General features: G+C 42.0%; 3 protein-coding genes across 17 annotated transcripts in view; 2 read left to right on the top strand and 1 right to left on the bottom strand.

The window, feature by feature from the left end:
- LOC120387403 (merlin-like) overlaps positions 1-7,777 on the top strand; it is a 30,551-nt gene extending 22,774 nt beyond the window's left edge. For all 10 annotated transcript variants that reach the window (XM_039508110.1, XM_039508114.1, XM_039508115.1 and 7 more), the window contains 6 exons: positions 271-488; positions 1,417-1,519; positions 2,615-2,742; positions 4,328-4,478; positions 5,206-5,415; positions 6,640-7,777. In XM_039508110.1, the coding sequence (XP_039364044.1) occupies positions 271-488; positions 1,417-1,519; positions 2,615-2,742; positions 4,328-4,478; positions 5,206-5,415; positions 6,640-6,675 (846 nt within the window). In that variant the 3' untranslated portion in view covers positions 6,676-7,777. The remainder of the gene's footprint in view (positions 1-270; positions 489-1,416; positions 1,520-2,614; positions 2,743-4,327; positions 4,479-5,205; positions 5,416-6,639) is intronic.
- Positions 7,778-8,062: 285 nt separating this feature from the next.
- Positions 8,063-15,987, bottom strand: SBDS (SBDS ribosome maturation factor). The gene is made up of 5 exons (XM_039508121.1): positions 15,747-15,987; positions 13,312-13,441; positions 11,928-12,128; positions 11,119-11,283; positions 8,063-10,329 (listed from the first exon to the last, which is right to left on the bottom strand). Exons 1-5 carry the CDS (start codon positions 15,872-15,874, stop codon positions 10,201-10,203), a joined length of 753 nt encoding a protein of 250 aa, XP_039364055.1. The 5' UTR covers positions 15,875-15,987; the 3' UTR covers positions 8,063-10,200.
- LOC120387402 (S-adenosyl-L-methionine-dependent tRNA 4-demethylwyosine synthase TYW1-like) overlaps positions 15,986-18,614 on the top strand; it is a 118,272-nt gene continuing 115,643 nt past the window's right edge. The window contains exons 1-3 of one of the 6 annotated variants that reach the window (XM_039508103.1): positions 15,986-16,105; positions 17,061-17,246; positions 17,334-17,376. In XM_039508103.1, coding sequence (XP_039364037.1) covers positions 17,373-17,376 — 4 coding nt within the window. In that variant the 5' untranslated portion in view covers positions 15,986-16,105; positions 17,061-17,246; positions 17,334-17,372. Of the gene's footprint in view, positions 16,110-16,160; positions 16,402-16,500; positions 16,730-17,060; positions 17,377-18,614 lie in introns of those variants that run through there. The other 5 variants (XM_039508106.1, XM_039508104.1, XM_039508105.1 and 2 more) reach the window with 5 other exon arrangements.

Below are 18,614 nucleotides of genomic sequence, written 5' to 3'. Positions count from 1 at the left end.
GGAGGAGAGGTCTGATGTGGTGGAAGGAGTGAGGGAGAAAGGAAGGCAAGAATACTGGAGCAGAGGGAGACGAGACATCCTGGAAATGTTTACTTGGCTTTAGGCCCTCAGTAAAGAGGGCTAAGGACGAATATAATGATTCTTGGTATGTTAAGGGTTAACATTATTATGATCTGCTGGGGAAAGACCTCCTGCTTCTAAGCTGACTAGTTATTTTTCCTTTCTAAATGTTGCATCATAGTAGCTAAGATAAATCCTGTCTCTTTTTAGCTGCGGTCCCAGGAAACAGCAGAGCTGCTGGCGGAGAAAGCTCAGATTGCAGAAGAAGAGGCCAAACTGCTGGCCCAGAATGCTGCAGAAGCTGAGCAAGAGCGGCAGAGGTTGGAGATCACAGCACTGAAAACCAAGGAAGAGAAGCGTCTGATGGAGCAGAAGATGCGGGAGACGGAGCTGATCGCAGTAAAACTGGTGAAAGAGTCAGATCGAAGGTTAGATTTGCTTGAGGGTCTGGTGGGTGGCACCTGTCAGCCGTGGCACTTGTCGATATAGTATGTGACTATCTTCCTAGAGTTTACGTGTGGAAGGAGGAATTCCCCAGGTGACACTTCACAGCTTTGTGCATCTTGTTCATTCCCACCTTGTACCAGTGAATTTGAAATTACTGCCAGAAATTGTTTGGCAAAAATTGCATCTTCAGCTTTTTAGAGTTTTAACTGAGACTGTGCAGCAACTCCTTAGCATTATTGACAGACTGAGGGCTACTAATGGAGAGTCTAAACTGAAATGTAAAGCCTGGTGAATGCTAGAATCATGCTAATTAGAGGAGTTTAAACTTATAAGCGGTTTGCAGGATTCTATTATAGGGTTCCTAGCCCAGTGTAGTGCACTTAATATAGACACTGTTGTAGATTATGTATATTCTATTGTTCACACATGTATAGAATCCTAGGGCTCAGTGCTGTCCTAAAATACAGGACATGCCTCATGTTGTGTATTGGTACAGGTATTTGTAAAGTACTTATCACCCTGGTACCTGAGGGCACTTTATTTATGCTGGCGTAGTGTTAAACAACACTTTCCCAAAACGGGGAGCACTTACTTTTCAAACAAGCATCCCAGAGAGGATCTTTGATGCCAGATAATAGTTGAGGGCCCAGAGATTACAAGACAATGGGTGCAGAACTGGGCCCATAGGAATTAGAGATAAAAAAAATCTATTAAATCAGCCAGCTAATGCAGGACTCTTCCTGTGCTTTGTCCAGTTCTCAATGTCTTGTGCAATCAGGCTTTCACCTGTGGAGACTATTTCAGAGGCTAACCGATGTCTCTCAGGAAACAAGCTAAGGGTATGAATTCGGTGTGTTGCCACATGCTTGAAATCTACCACCTAACAGTCACAGTATGTTTGTCTGACAGAGCCAAAGAAGCTGAACATCTAAAACAGGATCTGCATGAAGCCAGGGAAGCTGAACGAAAAGCAAAGCAGAAACTTCTGGATGTAACTAAGCTTAATTATCTTGTAAGTTACCCAGTTTAGGTTCTGGTGGGCAACACTTTTTTGGAGAGTGGACAAATAACCAATCATCATTTAAATGTAGATACAATGTAACTAACAGGTAAATACACATTCTCCATGAAGTTTGCTCAACACACTTTGTTACCAAGCTGATATATTTATAACCTCTTTGTACTTTGCAATCTTTGGACTTCACAATTTTAACATGTCATGACAATTTAAGGAATATCTAATCTATCTCCATCACTGTTAATCACGTAGCATACACAGTACCCAGAGATGTTTGCAATTTAAGGATACCTGGATGTCGTACTGACAGAAACGAAATATGGAAACTGAGGGACATTGAGAGAACTTTAGGAAGGGCTCAGAAAAGGAGCTTAGCGAATGAAAACTTGTCTGTGGCTTCAAACTTCTTTTGTATGCTCCAGTATAGCAAAAGAGGGAATCTGCATTGTCAAAACAGAGGATTGGGACAGTCAGGTTCTATTCCATTCTTTGCCACTGAGTGAACTAGGGCAAGCAATTTAGGGTAAAATTTTCAAAAGCGTCCGAGTCTCATTTTAAAAAATGCCAGACTCCTCAGTACTTTAGCTTTTATTTTTGTGAGTGTAACAGGATAAGATGAAAGTTTCTTCCTCCCAGCCTGTGTTTAAAGTAAAGCTGTGGGCTTGCACAGAAGCAGTATTTGCCACTGTGACCTGAGATGCCAGGAGCAAATGCCAGTAATCCTGCTTATGGGGAAGCCAATCTATGCTCATGCTGCACTCTCTGTGATACCCACAAAGTTTAAAAATTAGATGGGGAGACATTCCAGCCATGATGCTTCTCTCTCATTGGCACACAGTCTGTATGCATTGTAATGTATTTCATTGAAGGCTAACATTTTATTTCAAAAAGATTTGTTTAGGGCCAGCCAGCCAGGGAGGAAAGGGATACGAATGCCTACAGCCATCTTTAGAATCAATGGGAAGACATCAATTTTGGAGACAGCGTGTGAGATGCTTGTAGAAGCTAGGAATATACTTGCAATTAAAAACAAATGTTCTAATTGTATTGTTAATGGAACAAACTCTTTGATTACCTTGCATCTTTTAGCATGTGGCCCGGTATCCTCATCATTCACCTGCTGACACCAGAGATGTCAACTTTGACAAAGGATCTGTAAAGATGGATTTAAAAGATGTAGATCTGAAGAGACTGTCCTTTGAGATAGAAAGAGAGAGGTACTGGAACACTCCTAAGATGTAAATAAACGAGGGAGTCTTAACCTGAGAAACTAGAGGTGGAAAATACCTATTATGTCTCCTGAAGTATCCTCCTACCAGTGCAGGATTGTTCCCCACAATACATATGGGCGTTCGCCTTCTACAGAAGTAATAGCATCAGCTCTGTAACTCGTTAGCTTTTTAGAAGGAGAAAAGATGTTTTCTTGGCTTCTAGCCATGAAGAGTACAGAGCTCTGGGATTTAAAGGAATACATTGTCTAGGAGCAAAGCACTCTACTCCGATATGAGTATGCAGGAGGACTGAAACAACTGACTGGTGCATTCCTTTCCTTTGCCCCACTGTAGACTGTATACTGACTAGGGGAACCGTTGTTCTGTTATGGTCTTTCCTACATTCCTGTGAAAAGTGGCTTTAAAATCTACCAAAAGACTATTCAAAATGTTCCTAGACATTACACTTGCTTGCCAACACAGACCTTGGAGAGCATCAAGTTGGTTCTGAGGCCATCTTGAATGTTAAAAGTGGCTTATAAGCTGCATTGTGGGCAAATGGATATGAAATGGCAAGACTCACTCTTTTTTTAAATGTTTTTTTCACTCCACATGGACTATAATGTATGTTTATGCTTTCACAGAGTTTATCATCAGAAGAGACACATTAGTCAGCTAGCCTAACTTCCTGTATATCACAGCCCAGACACCCCCATATGGAGCCAAATAACTTCAGCAGTATCGACTTTATACAATCTGTTTTAAAAAACCGGTTTCTGTAAAATCGGAATAATCCTGTAGTGGAGACATACCCTCAATCTGACTGACTGAAATGCATTAATGTTCTGATGGTAAATTAGCTGACAATGCAAGGAGCTAGTAAACTTATTAGTTGCATCATCGTCGTGCCTAGAAGCCCCAGCCATGGACCAGGACTCCATTGTGCTAGGCAATGTCCAATCACAGAACAAAAAGATGGTCCCTGCCCCCAAAGAGCTTATGATCTAAGTAGAAGACAAGAGAGTACAGATGGATGTAGACAGACTTAGTCTTATCTATACCTATTGCAGGACCCTCTATGATTCTGCAGATTCCCATATAAAGCTGGTTCTCCGACTGTTTAATAACACCTAATAGGAGATTGTGTGTGTGACTGCTGGATTTCTAGTTGAGGGGGAGCAGGTATTGCTGTGATCATCTGGAATTAATGTCTTCACAGGTTTCCTATGCAGCCCATAGCCTGAGCTTACATTTCGAACCATTCCATTTACCTAGTCTAGATCCAGTTTATTTTATTAGTGAATTTTTGCATATTTTGGGAGCACAGCTTCAGCCTCACAGAATAAATAAAAATACAAATTGGATGAAGTTATTGACTGTTAATTGAATAACTTCAGGTGTCAAATCTCTGATGTAAAATTAGTGGATTTATAATGGAGATTGATTTTGCCCCAGAAGCTTAGAATGAAAATTTCTTACAAATTGCCCTTACAAAATAGATTAATGTAAAAACTACAAAACCCTCCTTTACAGCTACCACTGGCTAATTAGATTATTTTTTTGTTGTCTTCTCTCCCTGTGTGGATTGCAGGTTAGATTACTTGGAAAAGAGCAAAAAATTTGAAGATCGATTGAAAGAGCTGAAGTCAGAAATCCATGCGTTAAAACTAGAGGAAAAACAAACTGGGCTCTACTCTCACTGGAATGAAGTTCTTGGATCCTTGGATCGTTCAATAGGAAATGTATGTAACCCTAAATATAGGTTTTATAATAACACATAAGCTTTACTCATGCAGTAGAAATTAATAAATATAGGTTTGGTTGACACCATAAATGAAGGAATATTGGAATCCCTAAAATGTTTCTAAACGCATATGCTAAACATACGCTTCATATTTTGGTACGAAACACACATTCACTATCTCTATTGATAATAAAATGTGAAAAGTGGGTCTGGAGACATTAAAAGTGGCATTTTCTGTTGGAAGCTTTTTATGAGAGGAATCCCCTCAAATGTACAACAGTCAAAAGATTGTGAGCTCCCAGGAAGAGTCCCATAAAGGCTGAAGGCTATTGGGTAAAATAAAATCTTGCAAGCTCATAACAGTTAAATGTGGCATAGCTGTAATCAGTCTCTTTCTACTTTATGCTTTTTGTGGCTATTAATTCTTCAGGTGTGATGATTTTGTGTTTGTGTGAAGTCAGCTTTTTATGCCAGGTTCTTGTGATTCAGCAAACAAACTTTCGAGCCCCTTTCTGGACCAGTGCAACAGTGACAGGCCCCAGCCCTTCCAGATTTCGCCAAACCTAGTAGAAATTTGTCTTAGAGTAACACATATTAGAGAGAAAAAAGGGAGGCTTGGGTGAGAGAAGGCTCCTATAATTTCAGGTCCGTGTATTTAATATGCCTTTGGCTTAATGTGAGCTGATGTAGTGAGAATGCTGTTTCACATATTCTGTCATTTAAAGGCTCCCTCATGGATGAAAACCTTTGGAGTTGGAGACTTGTTGGATACAAATCTTCGAAAGCCCTTCCCAGCTTATCCATTAAATGCCACAAGCAGCTGGCCATGTACTAACAAGAGTCAACATACAGTGCCAGTGGAAAAGTCAACTTTTCAAACAAATACCTTGGTAGCCAGCAATGTGGGGACAGGAACTAGAAAACAGATTATAAAGGTAATGGGATTTATATTTATTTTCCCAAAATGTGAATTTAGTGCTTGTGAAAGTAAGGAATTAATAGCTTGGGCAAGCTCCTTCCACCCAACTCTGCCAGTGCTTCTCAATCCCAAACTGTGAAGGACTGCTGCTTACTTTAGTCCTTCAGTTTCATGCCATTTAAGGCAGCTTGTAAGATAGGTATCCTGAGATCAGCTGACTCCATTCCACCTGTGATCAAAGCTGGAATATGAATGAAAGATAAATCCTGTTACGAAATAAGAGGATCTGTATTCAATAGCTGCATTTTCTTTATAGTTTGACCAAGCTTGAAAGTAAATCAATGTGTCCTCAGTGCTGGCATCAGCAATTTAAAACATAAACATGACTCCCTTCTGCACTAGTATTTATGGCTGTGAAAACCTAACTTCCAGCATTAAGGGGTAGGTAATAAGATTCCAGTAACAGAAATTGACCAAAGCACCTACAATTCAGCTCTTACGTGGCAATGGTCATAGAACACCACCTCTTTATCAGCTGTTTCACACCAGTGCTGCGTGGGTCCATGAGGGAGACCCTGCATTGTTGTATACTTGGCTCCTTCCAGGTGAGTGAGTACATTGCGGGATATAAAAGCTCAGTCTGCTTCTAGAGTTGAGAATTGGAGTGGTGTAGGAATCCTGTTCTGAATGTGAGACTGGTTTAAGGGCAGGCAACTGTTATTGAACATTTACCAACAAGTAACTATTTATGCACTACTAACTGTGCTGGTTGCTAGAGAACTAACTGGAAGTTTAAAGAAACGATGTCTGAATGAGGCTAGGGCAAGAGTTTCTAGTCTATGATCAATAAACTTGAGCTTTGCTCGTCACCTCCTTCGTATATTTATTGTAAAGATTTTTCAGAATCACTAGAGCCTGTGTTACATGATCTTAACTTGCAGACTCTGGGCATAGAATTGTAAGATACAAAGTCCAATGCGGTTGGACAGAAGCAGCATCTTCCTAATGCAAATAATTAAGTAATTTTTAAAGAAAAAATAGAATCCAAACGGCAAAGTGATGTCTGTCAGTGTGAAAACTTCCAGCAGGAGGGCAGGAAAAAAAGTCAAGGCATTTTTATCTGACTTCCTAAAGGCCACAGAGTTGTCAAAGCCAGGCTTAGAGTTATGAGTGGGAGCCAGGAATTCCTATGCTTAAACAGAACTTTAGGGTGGAAATAACTTCTTTGATTTGCATGTAGGTTCAGCAGCATGACTCGGACGTGATCTACATTTGAAGCGTCTCAGCGATTCAGTAATGCTTTCATCAAGAAGTGAACAGGCAGAACTTGAGAGTAATTCATTTGGCTGCCACAAGTTACTTACACAAAACCACTGTATACCTTTAGCTACTCAATGTCAGCATCAAAACATGTCCAGTAATGAGTGTGGTGCTGCTCAGTGTCCAGAGGCAACAGATGCCTGTAGCACTGAAAATGACAAGCATCTTTTGTGGTGACAAACATGATGTAACTTGGGCTCCTATATTGCATCTGTGCTTTGTGAGAAAACACTTTAGGATAAAAGGCATTTTAAATGTAAAGTGCTTTTTAAACTACAGAGCACTACTGAAATGCAGGACCCTTTAAAGCGAAGAGTAGTGTTAATGGAACACATTGTGGGAGGAGGAGATATTTGGGAAAATTTGTTTTTATAAAAAAAAAGTACAGAGCACACCTGACTGTGTTAAGTCTTAACAGCTGGTGTGACACTTCTAAAGCCTGTTTCAGCATAGGTGTTAGTCCACAGAACATTTTTCACTACTTATCCTTAAATGTAACACTGTCCACATACTGGACTTGTATTTCTGTTAGAGAAAGTTTAGCTCTTAATTCTAAATTTAGGATTGGACAGGCTTTTTGTAGGTCTTAATACACTTATTATTTTGATGTCTCATGGAGATGTGAATGAATCCTTAGTGTGGAAGTGCATGGTTTTTGTGATCGTGTGGAATACCTTTGCTGCTGCCGCCACGTGTAGAAGACTGCATAACTTACTGTCTCAGAGAAATCTAAGTACTAGAGACAAAGGACACCTAACTGGTATCTGCTAAAGAGGGACTCGTCTCTGATGAAGACTAAACATGGTATCCACCACCCAGCATCTACTTTATCAGTAGAACCAATTTGTACTTGAGGATGTTGTGCATTAAATGTATATTTAACTGAGATCTTCATACAGATTTCTGTGGAAGTAGACAATACAAAATTGTAGCTCAAATAGGTTGAACATACAGGACTGAGTAAAAATAGATGTTAATGTTCATAAACATCTAGTCCTATAAGTTAAAAATGTAAAGTATATTGAATAAAGCTTCAGTTCCTTCTAGCTGTCAGCTTTAAGTGTGCGTATATATTGCTTGGATTTAGCTTTAAAGGCAGAGCATGAAATACTGAAAGTTTTTCAGCTCTGAGCACTGACAATGTAGGTGTAGTACATGTGCTCCTTTACAAGTCTTCATCTCTACTTCTTCGCTTAACTTGCTTATCCTCTAACAGTAAGATGACAATTATAAACCTACATGTATCTTTTTGAAATGTGAATTGTATCCATATTCAGGAAAACACTGTGCAAGGAAGTACAGGTGTTACTTGAAGCAGAGCTGAAAATCAACACAGGCTAGTCAACAACTTCAATAAGGTTTATTTTGATACTTGTCAGCCATTCTTCCTGACCCATAAATACTAAACAAACCAACTGTACATAAATTACAAAAAGGAACTCCCTCTACTCAGGAAAAACCTGAAAAATTCACCCAAATCCTAGAGAAGGCTTTATAGGAAGATAGACTCCCCCTGCCCCCCTCAGCAAGTTTGTGAACTGGATTCTGCTAAGTTATTGCAACTCATCTTTCTCCTGTTAGTTTCTGAAGAGCAAACTGGGAGCTAAGTTTTATCGCTAAAGAAAAACAGCCCTCATCATTATGGATGTAGTAATGGCTGAAGCTGCAGGCAACCGAAAACACTAGATGAGACTAATGAATGGCCTAGTTAATCTCAATGGGATATTAATACTGATAAGTATCGTTGGTGCCCAACCAGCTCAAAGATGAGCATAATCAATGGCTTAACATGGGGAAATTTGCCAGCTTAACTGTACCAGTATAGTTTGTGTATAGCCACTAAGTCTAATGTATGTCCACATAAGACCACATGGTAGCAAAAAAGTCACACAGGTAATTTCAATTTTCAAAATACTTAATGACTAAGGAACCCATATCCCATTGACTATCAGTGGGACTTAGGTACTTTTAAATTTCTTATTGGTCTCCCCTGCAATCTGATCCATGAATAAGCTCAGGCTGTCAGACTAAAGGGGAGGTAAATTCCTGAGAGGGGTACAGAGGGGCTTTGCTAGGTACTTACATGTTAGCAATATCGGTTTGTTGTACTTATAAATTAAGAACATCTAGGTCTTCACAGAAACTATGCATCAAATCAGAGGACAGCTGACAACTTTGTCACAAAATACATATGCCACTTCCCTCTAGGAGTCAGTAAGTGACCAGTGTACTTGCTCATCCCCTGAAACTAAGAAACAAATGGTACCAAACAACTAATGCATGTTTTGCTGCATCATGCTACTGTCACAGTTGTTTAATGCCAGGGGCTCCATTTAAACTCCATGTTTATCCTTGAACTATCCATGGATGGGTAGGCCCAGTTAGTATCATTTACTCTTTCCTCTCTATTTTGTATTCTTACTTCCTGAGAGAGAATACATCTCTTGGAGTTGCTTAGCTGTATTATTCATATACTATCTAGTTTGAAAAACTGTTCTGTAATTTCAGCAAGGAAGTAGTTTAGAGTGCTGTACCTTCTGCAGCAGGTGGGTTGGTAGAAAGTGTGTGTGGACATCAGCAAGACACATGAAGGGTCTAACATGAAGATACTAGAAAAGTTTAAAGCATTTTGGCTTTTATCTTGGATAAGAAAAGGAACATATATAAACATCCAGCAGGGGAAAACTAGGATACACTGGGAGCTTGTCTATCTCAAGGAGCAGCTGCCTTTACCTAGTCTAGATCAGGTTTATTTTAGTAGTGAATTTTTGCATATTTTGGGAGCACAGCTTCAGCTTCACAGCAGCATAAAAGGACCACTACCCTAGTGCCAGATCCTATAAGATACTTTATGTATATATTATAATTCATTTAACAGTTGAAAGAATGAATTAGGGGAATATTTTCCAAGTTAAGATGTATATTTTAATATATGTCCCATGAATAAAATATAGAAGAGTGGTCTATTTACAAATAGTGAAATTTCTCTAGCAGTAGTATGTGGCAGTCTAGGTCACACATTTAATGATGCCATTAAACAAGGTAAATAATATACACCTTAACTCCATGCACTGTTTTAAGAGTGACACTTCATTTAATTCTTTTGGCTGTGCATGCTTCTCCTCATACGCAGTAAACATCTCTGGGATATACGCAGCCTTCCACCAGCACTAAATTAAAGGGGAAAGGACTTGGCCCAGTTGAACACCGATATAATCACTACCCACACCAAAACAAAGCTAGTATAGCCTTTCACCGGTAAGTCCTATAACTTTATCCTTCGTGCAAATCGAACACTCAAACATCTCTTTATCAAAGGCACTTGTTACCCAGACAAATGCAAGGAAACACGGCCTGGAATTATCCCAAATAGAGCTAGTGACAGCAATAGCTTGGAAAAACAAAAACCTTAACAGAATGAGGCGGCTTAACTCTGCCTCTTTATAGTGTTTGCCACAAAAGTGATGTTGGTGGAAGGGTTTTATTCAAACTTTTCATCTCCTTCTTCCACATCTTTCAGACTGAGTACTTCAAGCGAGCCTTTCCCTTTAGTCTCACACCGGATCAGTTCGTCAATCTCCCTGAAGCAGCCTGGGTCAATGAGGCACACCTGAAACATTTTACATACCAATCAATGAAGATTTTAGCCTACATTGTGTCCTTTTCTCCTATGGCAATTTAATATACAGATGACTGACCCCCTAGGCATTAAGAAAACTTTTCCACATCCCTAAAAGCCGATATTTAAACAATCCAAATGGATCCATCTTTTGTTTGAGGGAGTTTTGCAGCTGCATCTGCCAATGCTCAACTTGCTGATGATGCAGCAGTGAAATTGCAGAAGAAGCCCAGTCTGTTGTAAGTAGCCCAAAGTATCACTAATTACAGATCTTGTCTAATGTATAGTTATTTTGGTGGAATACCTTTTAAATAAGTTACAGTATGGTCAAAACTGAATTGCAGTAAGATATGGTGCATGTGTTTTGCACTGTAAGAATTAAAATTTACCATCCTAACATATAGGGGACTGGCAAAATGAGAAAAGGAGAAAGTTAAACATATCACTGCTAAAAGTTGCTGCATTGTATTTTTCAAAGTTTGAGCCAGCAATTCTACAACAAATATGGGTACAGGTAGATGACTAAGTCAAGAACTCTCATTCCTCAAGCAAGTGTTCCGACAGTCCTGAGCCTTTTAAGGCTTGAAAGCAGTCACTAAGACCATGAAGAATTTAAAAAAACCAAAACAATCTCCCAAACCCCAAATTATGCATCTCTGATTAATTCAATTTCAATGCTTTAGTACAATTTCAGCTAACCCAAACACAGATTTTACATGTAGCCTTCAAAAGAACACAACTAAATGTAGAAAAAATTGACTATGGAAACTAGATTCTTACAATTTCTAACTGCTCATCGAAGTCTTCACTCTCTATAACTTTGATCAGTGGTTTGAGCTTCTCTTTTAGCTTCTTGCCCTCTTTTGCTGGGAGAATGAACCTCAGTCTCATGTGAGCTCGCTCAATCTGCATAGTCTCCTTTAACTGTCTGATCACTTCCAAAGCCTGCAAAGACATTAACTACAAATGAAATTGACACATGCTCATTTGTTATTTACATAGCACCATATCCCACACTCAGGTTTAGCATTATTTACAACTGCTTATAGATGCTCCAGAAACATTCTTTGGTACCGTCCACTGGAATTCTCCAGGAATACATTTGGTATAGACTGATCAGAACTGATTAACATGAAAAGGCAAATCTTCTCAAAGTATTGCTGGAATAGGACTTAAGGTGTCAGAAAAGCTGGAAATGTTAAACAAGGTGATTATATCAAAACTATAAAATTCAGGACATTCAAAATTAAGGATAAACACACTGTCCCACTGAACAACAGGAGGTAAGAAGAGAGCATAAGTGTTGAGTATTCTTGCTTTTGTTTTACACCCAACTTTGTTGCTGCTTTAATAATCTGTAGTTAGTTTCCTTTCCCCCCTTTCATGGGCAGATACAAACCAAACTACGAAGTTTCAGATCACAAGTGTTTCTTTCTAACATGCAGCTCCTATGCCACCTCTTTCTGTCAAACAATGCTCACTTACCATCCTTAGATTTAGGCTCAAGTGACTCCTGTGGATGTTAATAAGGAAACTACACACAAAAATTCTTTTAAGTGAAAACAGAATTTTTGGGGACGGATACAGACCTGCTGTTTGGTGCTCTTGTTTGGTTTAACAGAATAGTGGATATCCTTCATGGCTCTTTCTATAAGGATTACTGTGTATGGCCTCTTTGTTTCAGGATTCACACATTTCTCAGCGACAATAGTTGCAATGTCTCTAAACATCTGCTCCAATTGTGTGTGTCGCTCTTTGTCAGATACCTGCAACTCCCCTTTTGTTAAAATCTAGAAGTGATTAATCAAGAATGAAAAATTCTATTAGATAGTAATAATACATATTTGACTGAAGAATAGAAATCCTAGCTCTGGGAAAGTTATTGATTTGTTTTCAAAGTAACAATTACGGTATGTCTTAGCTTAATTTGTGTATAGATCTTTAACCTGACTAGGTTATTCTGCAGCATGTCAAGTATAACACTAGAATTTTTTCATAATACAAAAAAAACCCCCAAACAAACAAAAAACCCCACCCTTATGCAAAAGTGTAATGCTTGTCTCATTAAACTATAAAAAGGAAACTAGTGTTTTTCAGATAAGGGTCAAATCCTACAAATGAAGTTAACAGTTTATATAAGTGTACCAACAAGGGCACCAAAAATAAATAAATAAAAGTAACAGGTTTATCTTGAACACTGAAACAATTTCAAAATAAACAGCATTACTGAGTATCTTGTTTGATTAAAAATGCAGATTTACTATTCATCCCCACTTATTCCTAGTACATTATAAATAGACCAATATAACAAAAAAATCTTTTGGATCAAGATACTTGTGAAACAAAACTTTATTACATCTCTTCCTCCATCCCTATCTTCCATTAGAAATTGGTCTAGTTAAAGTTATTTGGGACAGGGACCTTGCTTCGACATGTCTGTAAAGGACAATGCATCCTAATGATGCTATACAAAAAGTGCAAGTAGTCAGAACTCAGTTTTATAAATATCTCACTGGAAAGATCAGATATCAAGAAGAATGCCCGCCCTCCCCAGAAGCTGGTTCAGTAGTGACTGAAAGGGAAAAGTATCCTTTACTGGATCAGCAACACACCGGCCTATAACAACTAAGCATTGCACGGACATCCCCCCATCAGTCTACTGAGCTGATATGACCCTGCTTTGTTCACAAGATCTGTGAGGAACATATGACCAGCACAAAGTGGTGTTGCTGAAAACCACATTTAAAACACTATTTCAAAAGAGAAGGGAAAAAAATGTGTTTACCCAAAACTGTGATCAATAATAGAAAAAAAACAAAAACGTAATATACTAGAAAAGTCATTAAACTCTAACAGCATCAATTGACAGATGGATATTCAGTTTAGCTAAATTTTAAGTGGAGGAAGGCTAGAGTCTTTTGTGATTCACAATAAGGTGTGTTAACTTTATGCTTTCATGTATAGAGGACCTACCGTCTTGCAGATTTCTGTTTGGTCATCAGTTCCAAAAGCTTTGAGGAGATCTTCCTTCTTTGCAACTTGACCTTTAGAGACGTTTACAAATACTGTGTTGGTCTGTAGAACTTCATCAATGTCTTTTTCACTGGTAAATAACAATTGTATTCACAATTAGAAAACATGTGCAAGCATAGCATTAACTAGCAGGGAGTAGTCTTGTGGCTGCTACTCTGCATCTGAGGCTAGGGCACTAATTAGCGGAAGCTGGGAACTTGAGTGTGGGCAGCTATTGGACCTTCTCACCAGGAGGAATGTTGTTTGGGGCCCTCCGTAAACCTAACTGAATCTAACACAACATGGAGATTTGTAGCTTTATGGAGTGGTTAATTCATTACTAACTTCTTAAGGACACCATCAAGTGACTTAAATGAGAAACAAATTTCCTTCCTAGATTACTATCACCACGTTGGTTACTAAAAAGTAATGAATTTTAACATCTCCTCTAGTTTATACTGCTTGTTTACTTTCAATCACTTGCAGCTGGAACCATGAAAATAAATTAAGTCAGTTTCATATTTTGATTCTCAATGCTGAAACATTTGTGTTGCATGCACTGCAGAATGTTTTTGTTTATAGAGAACTATTTTCACTGGAATTTTAAAAAATGTCAACATTTATTTTAAGGGTTGATTTTCACAAAAAAAATGTAGATGCTGGGGTTAAGCAATGGCTAGTTAAGTCTGTGCAGCCATTAATGATCCTTTAGGACTCCAAGTATGACACAAAATATTAATTTTGTGGGACTAGTCTGATTTTTTAAAAAAGTTAAACCCTTAGCTATGTCAGAGAAGCTAAAGAAAAAACATGGTTGAGACAATGAAATATAAAAGCCTCTCAAGACAGGCACTCAAACATTATGCTGATAGCGATAATATAAGTCCCAGAGAGAAAGACATATGAAATGGGAGTTTTTGATTCATAGTGACTGCAGGCAGGGGTCTTTATTCTCAAACTGCGCTTGCCGCTTCAACATTACTGGTGCAGAAACATGAAACATAAAACAAGCACTGCCAACTGCAAGCCCCTGTACAAACATTGCAACAAACAAAACAGATCAATGTTTTCCAAATAAGAGCAGTCAAAACTGGCAGTGGCAACAGAGAGTATTTCTAAATCCTGAAGTAAAACAATATTCACAAGAAGAGAAGGAGCTACCGTTTCAAAGGAGGGACACTTCCTCATGCAGAGGATAGGAGGACACTTAGAAAAGTTAAGGCAAATAAACTAAAGATGTGAAGATACCTTCAAAGGGCAAGGAGGATCCAGGAGACTACGCTGGCAAAACCTCGTAGCAGATATGCGGCCTATGCCAACAGAAGGGGTTTTTCCATTAATGCAGGAACACCACCTTCCCAACTGACAGTAACTAGGTTGATAGAAGCATTCTTCCATTAACAAAACAGCACTCCAGGGTGTGTTTTTTCATATCCCTGACTAATGTAGCTACCTCAGCCTAACTTTGAAGGTTATGGCTACACTAGAGAGTGCTGCTGTACGCTCTCTAGTGTAGCCGCTCTAAGAAGATGGGAGCGATCTCACCCATCAACTCAGTTAATCTACTCTCAACAAGCGGCGGCAGCTATGTCAATGGAAAAAGCTCTTCCGCCGCCATAGTGCTGTCCACAGCAGTGCTTAGGTCCATGCAACTTACATCACTCAGGCACTGACTTATACTGACATAAGTGGTAATGTAGACATAGCCTGAGTGTAGGCCATGCTTAATTACAGGAAACTAAAGCCATGTTTACTCCTGACTCAGAGCATCTTCATGCTTTAACTTAGGTGCATTGACTCCATGCCTCTAGCTGATTAATCTTCAAGTTCCAGAGGGCCCTCAGGTAGACGGAGTAGGTGCTTTCAGACCCTCTGTCAGTAACTCAGGACAGGGCCGGGCCAGGCCGACTCCTACCTTCCCTGCACTCTACGAACACCTCCCCCAATGCCTGGGTGGGAATCTCTCCTCGAGTGGGATGAGGGCAAGTTACCCCTGCTCTGTAAGTGTTGGCACCAGCTGGAGACGTAGGGTACTGGTGAGTCCTGGCCTGGTCCATTTCACTAGGAGCTGGATGTTGACAGGCACCTATTTGGATAAGGCACTTCCCAGCACCACCTGGGGCATCCACCCCCCTCCGTCCCAGTCCTCAGATATCCGAGTCTCCTCCCCTCCAGAAACCCCCTGGCGAGGGGGTCCCACCCCAACCCCTCAAACGTCCCCAGACCCTCACCCCCTTCCTGGCCCTGCACCCACACGGGACTCCCCTCCTCCCCAGCAGCCCTGCAGCTGCTTCAGACCTCCCCCGGCCCCAAGCCTCCCCCCCCCACGGCCTGCCCCATATCTCCCTCCTTCCAGCCCCCCTCCGCCCTCGCGCCTGCCCCCGGCCTGCACTCACGCCCCGCTCCGCCAGCCCATGACTTTGTTGCGGTAGCAGGCGATCTCGAAGCGCTTCCCGGCGCGGCGGGTCCGCACCACGGCCACGTTGGTGAGGCGGATCTGGTTGGTGGGGGTGAAGATGGACATGGCGGCGGTAGCGGTGCAGGGAGCCCCGGGCCCGTCAGGCGGCGGCTGAGAGGTCTGTCAACAAGCGGCGCTGCGCCACTGCTATTAGCCGCCTCCTCCTCTTGTGACGCCCGCGCAACGCCGGAAACAGGCGGCTCGAGGGGCCGCCGAAAGGCGTCCGGGCGGGGAAACGAGGCCCGGGAATCAAGGGTTCCGGGGCAGCGGCCACACAGGGAGAAGAGCGCGCGCGCGGTGGGTGTGTGTGCGCGCGCGCGCGCTGCTTCTCCTCGCGCGTGGGCTCAGTTCCCCCTCACAGGGGCCCCAGTCCGCCCGGGGGCGCCTGGCCTCGGGGCCCTCACAGCGCCGTGCACACTACGCGGGGGGGTCTGACCTGGCCCCCGGGGGAGGGGCGGTTTGAAAGCAGGGCCCTGAGCCGACGTGAGTGGGCGGCAAATCCCCCCCCTCCCGTGCACGGTTCCCCTGGCCTGTGGGCACAGGGGGGCTGCCCCCAGCCCCACGTACCCGGGGGGCAGGACACTGCCTGTCAGGTAGTGCCCCCCCCCGTAACACCGGGCCACCCCCGAGGCACATACCAGACCCCAGCCGCCCCCCCCCATGATTAGTCGTTAATATTAGTGCGTCGCGGCTCAGGCAAAGGGCGCTGTGCCTGAGCCCGAGACCGTCCCCGCCGGAGGAGCTTGCACACTCCGCCCAGTTTCACAGTCCAACCCGCGCGCCCATCACCGTGTCTTCTTGGCCGGGTGTCTCCCGTCTCTGGGGCCTGGAGGCAAATGGCTCCTTGGTGGGGTTCATCAACAACAGTGAAATGCTCCCGAGGGTCGGCCGGCGTGGGTGACTGTACTCCCGTGGCTGGGTGTGAGAAGGGGTTGAGAGTGGCTTGACTCTGCGTGTTTTTGTAGCATGTGTTTCCCTGGCGGGCTGAGTTTCTGCGTGTCGCTCCTGTGCTTCAGTGTGTTTCTGTGACTGTGTTCGTGGTATTCTGTTTCTATGCGGTTGCATGGGGGGTGTATGTGTAGGATCGGGTGCTCCCCCGTCCCGTGATTGTCTTTGCTGTATTATTTTTGTATCCCATTTCTTTAGCCCTGTGAGGTTGCACTGCCTATCTGATGTTTTTGCGTATGAGAGATTGTTTTTCTATGATTGTAAATGTTTAGAGTGTTTGTGATCGCGTGTTTTTGTTTTCTAGGCAACAGGAAGGAAACACTGCCACACCAGCCCTGAGCTCTGTATAGCTTCCTTTTCATCAGTAGCAATCTACAAAGTGAAGAGGGGAGGAAAGGGGGAAAAAAAAAAACCAACCGCCCAGACTCCCAGCATTCCTCTGCAAACAGCATGGCTGCCCCCAGGAGCTCCTGGGGATTTCTCTGTCCTAGTTAAGTTTGTTACCCAAAACGTAGAAGGGTAGCTTCAAATTGCCACAGCACGCTCTGGAATACTGAATTTTTGGCTGGTGTTTCAGGTCCTAACTATCCTGGTTGCTTGTGCTGACGCTCATGCCATGGGTAAGTACTATTGTGTGGAGAAGCCTGATGATTTTTAGGGGATTGTTGTAGCTAATGCCTTGACAGAGGATATATCTCCTATTAAACTGAAACGACACTGATTTAGCCATAACACATCAGGAATAGCCTGTTTCCTGCTGCTCCCAGCAAGGTGGGAATGGGCTCACTCGCTTGCTGCTGTTAGGTCTGCGTGCAACACACACTCAGTTGCTTATTCTTTTAAAAGGAAGTCAAATTAGCACCAAGCCTGGAAGGGGTGACCCCTGTGACCAATATCTTGAAACCTTAAGGCTGCTGGGACCACCAGCAGAAATGAGATTGGAACATATCTCCGATGGACACACCCAGAGTGAAATCTGTTAGTATCAGAGAAATGTAGGAAACAATAATATAAAGATAACCCTGAATTATTGCTGTACCCTTCTCCAGTGGTGCCCCAGGGGGAAGCACCTCTGAGCCAGCTAATGGCCTTGGGTTTTGGGTGTTAATTATAGGCAGCTGAATGTATCTAAACTCCACAAAGGGAAGGTGTGTGTGATTGGGAGCAGTGAGGAATGGGAGGAGCTATCTTTGGGATTATGAGTTTGCTGCATGGGATGAGGCTAATTAGAGATTTTAGCCAGATTGCTTTTAGGTGGGATTGAATTAGAAACTGTTGCAATAAAACCTCCACCCAAAGGATTATTTTTACTGAAAGCTGAGCTTCTAATAACCCTTTTTGTTCGAAGTGTTATGCTCTTTGGCCTTGTTCCAGTGGATAAGCAACATTATCCCCATTTTACAAGGGGAATGAGACCAGAGCAGTTGAGAAGAAGACTTGTTACAGATGAAATACCAAGCCACTGGTAGAGCAGGGAATAGTATGCAGGTCTCCAGTTTTTTTTTAGATACCACTTTTACCAAAAAGGCATTTTTGTTGCAAGGAAGGCCAGGCCAAGCTTTTATTTGCCTGGGGCTCATGGTTTGGTTGTGGACCTTGAAAACTCGTTTAACTGATCTGATTCTAAAGGGCTTGTTTAGATTAGGGCAATTTACAGCTGTGTGATTACATCCGTGTAGTGACACTAGTGCAAATTTCCATCTAAACAAGCTCTTTGGGTTTTTGCTGCTTCAAGGATATTGGAAAACATCTGCTGCTCACAGCCATTGTCACAAACATTTTGTTGTCTTCAGCATTGTCTGTGCTACAACTCTGGCCTCTTACAGAACTAACTGCTGTATAGCTGACCCTGAAGGCA

The sequence above is a fragment of the Mauremys reevesii genome, linkage group 20 (genome assembly GCF_016161935.1).
Source record: "Mauremys reevesii isolate NIE-2019 linkage group 20, ASM1616193v1, whole genome shotgun sequence".
Lineage (NCBI taxonomy): Eukaryota > Metazoa > Chordata > Testudines > Geoemydidae > Mauremys > Mauremys reevesii.
The sequence above is the reverse complement of the archived record's forward strand: the minus strand, read 5'-3'. Positions and strand labels throughout refer to the sequence as shown.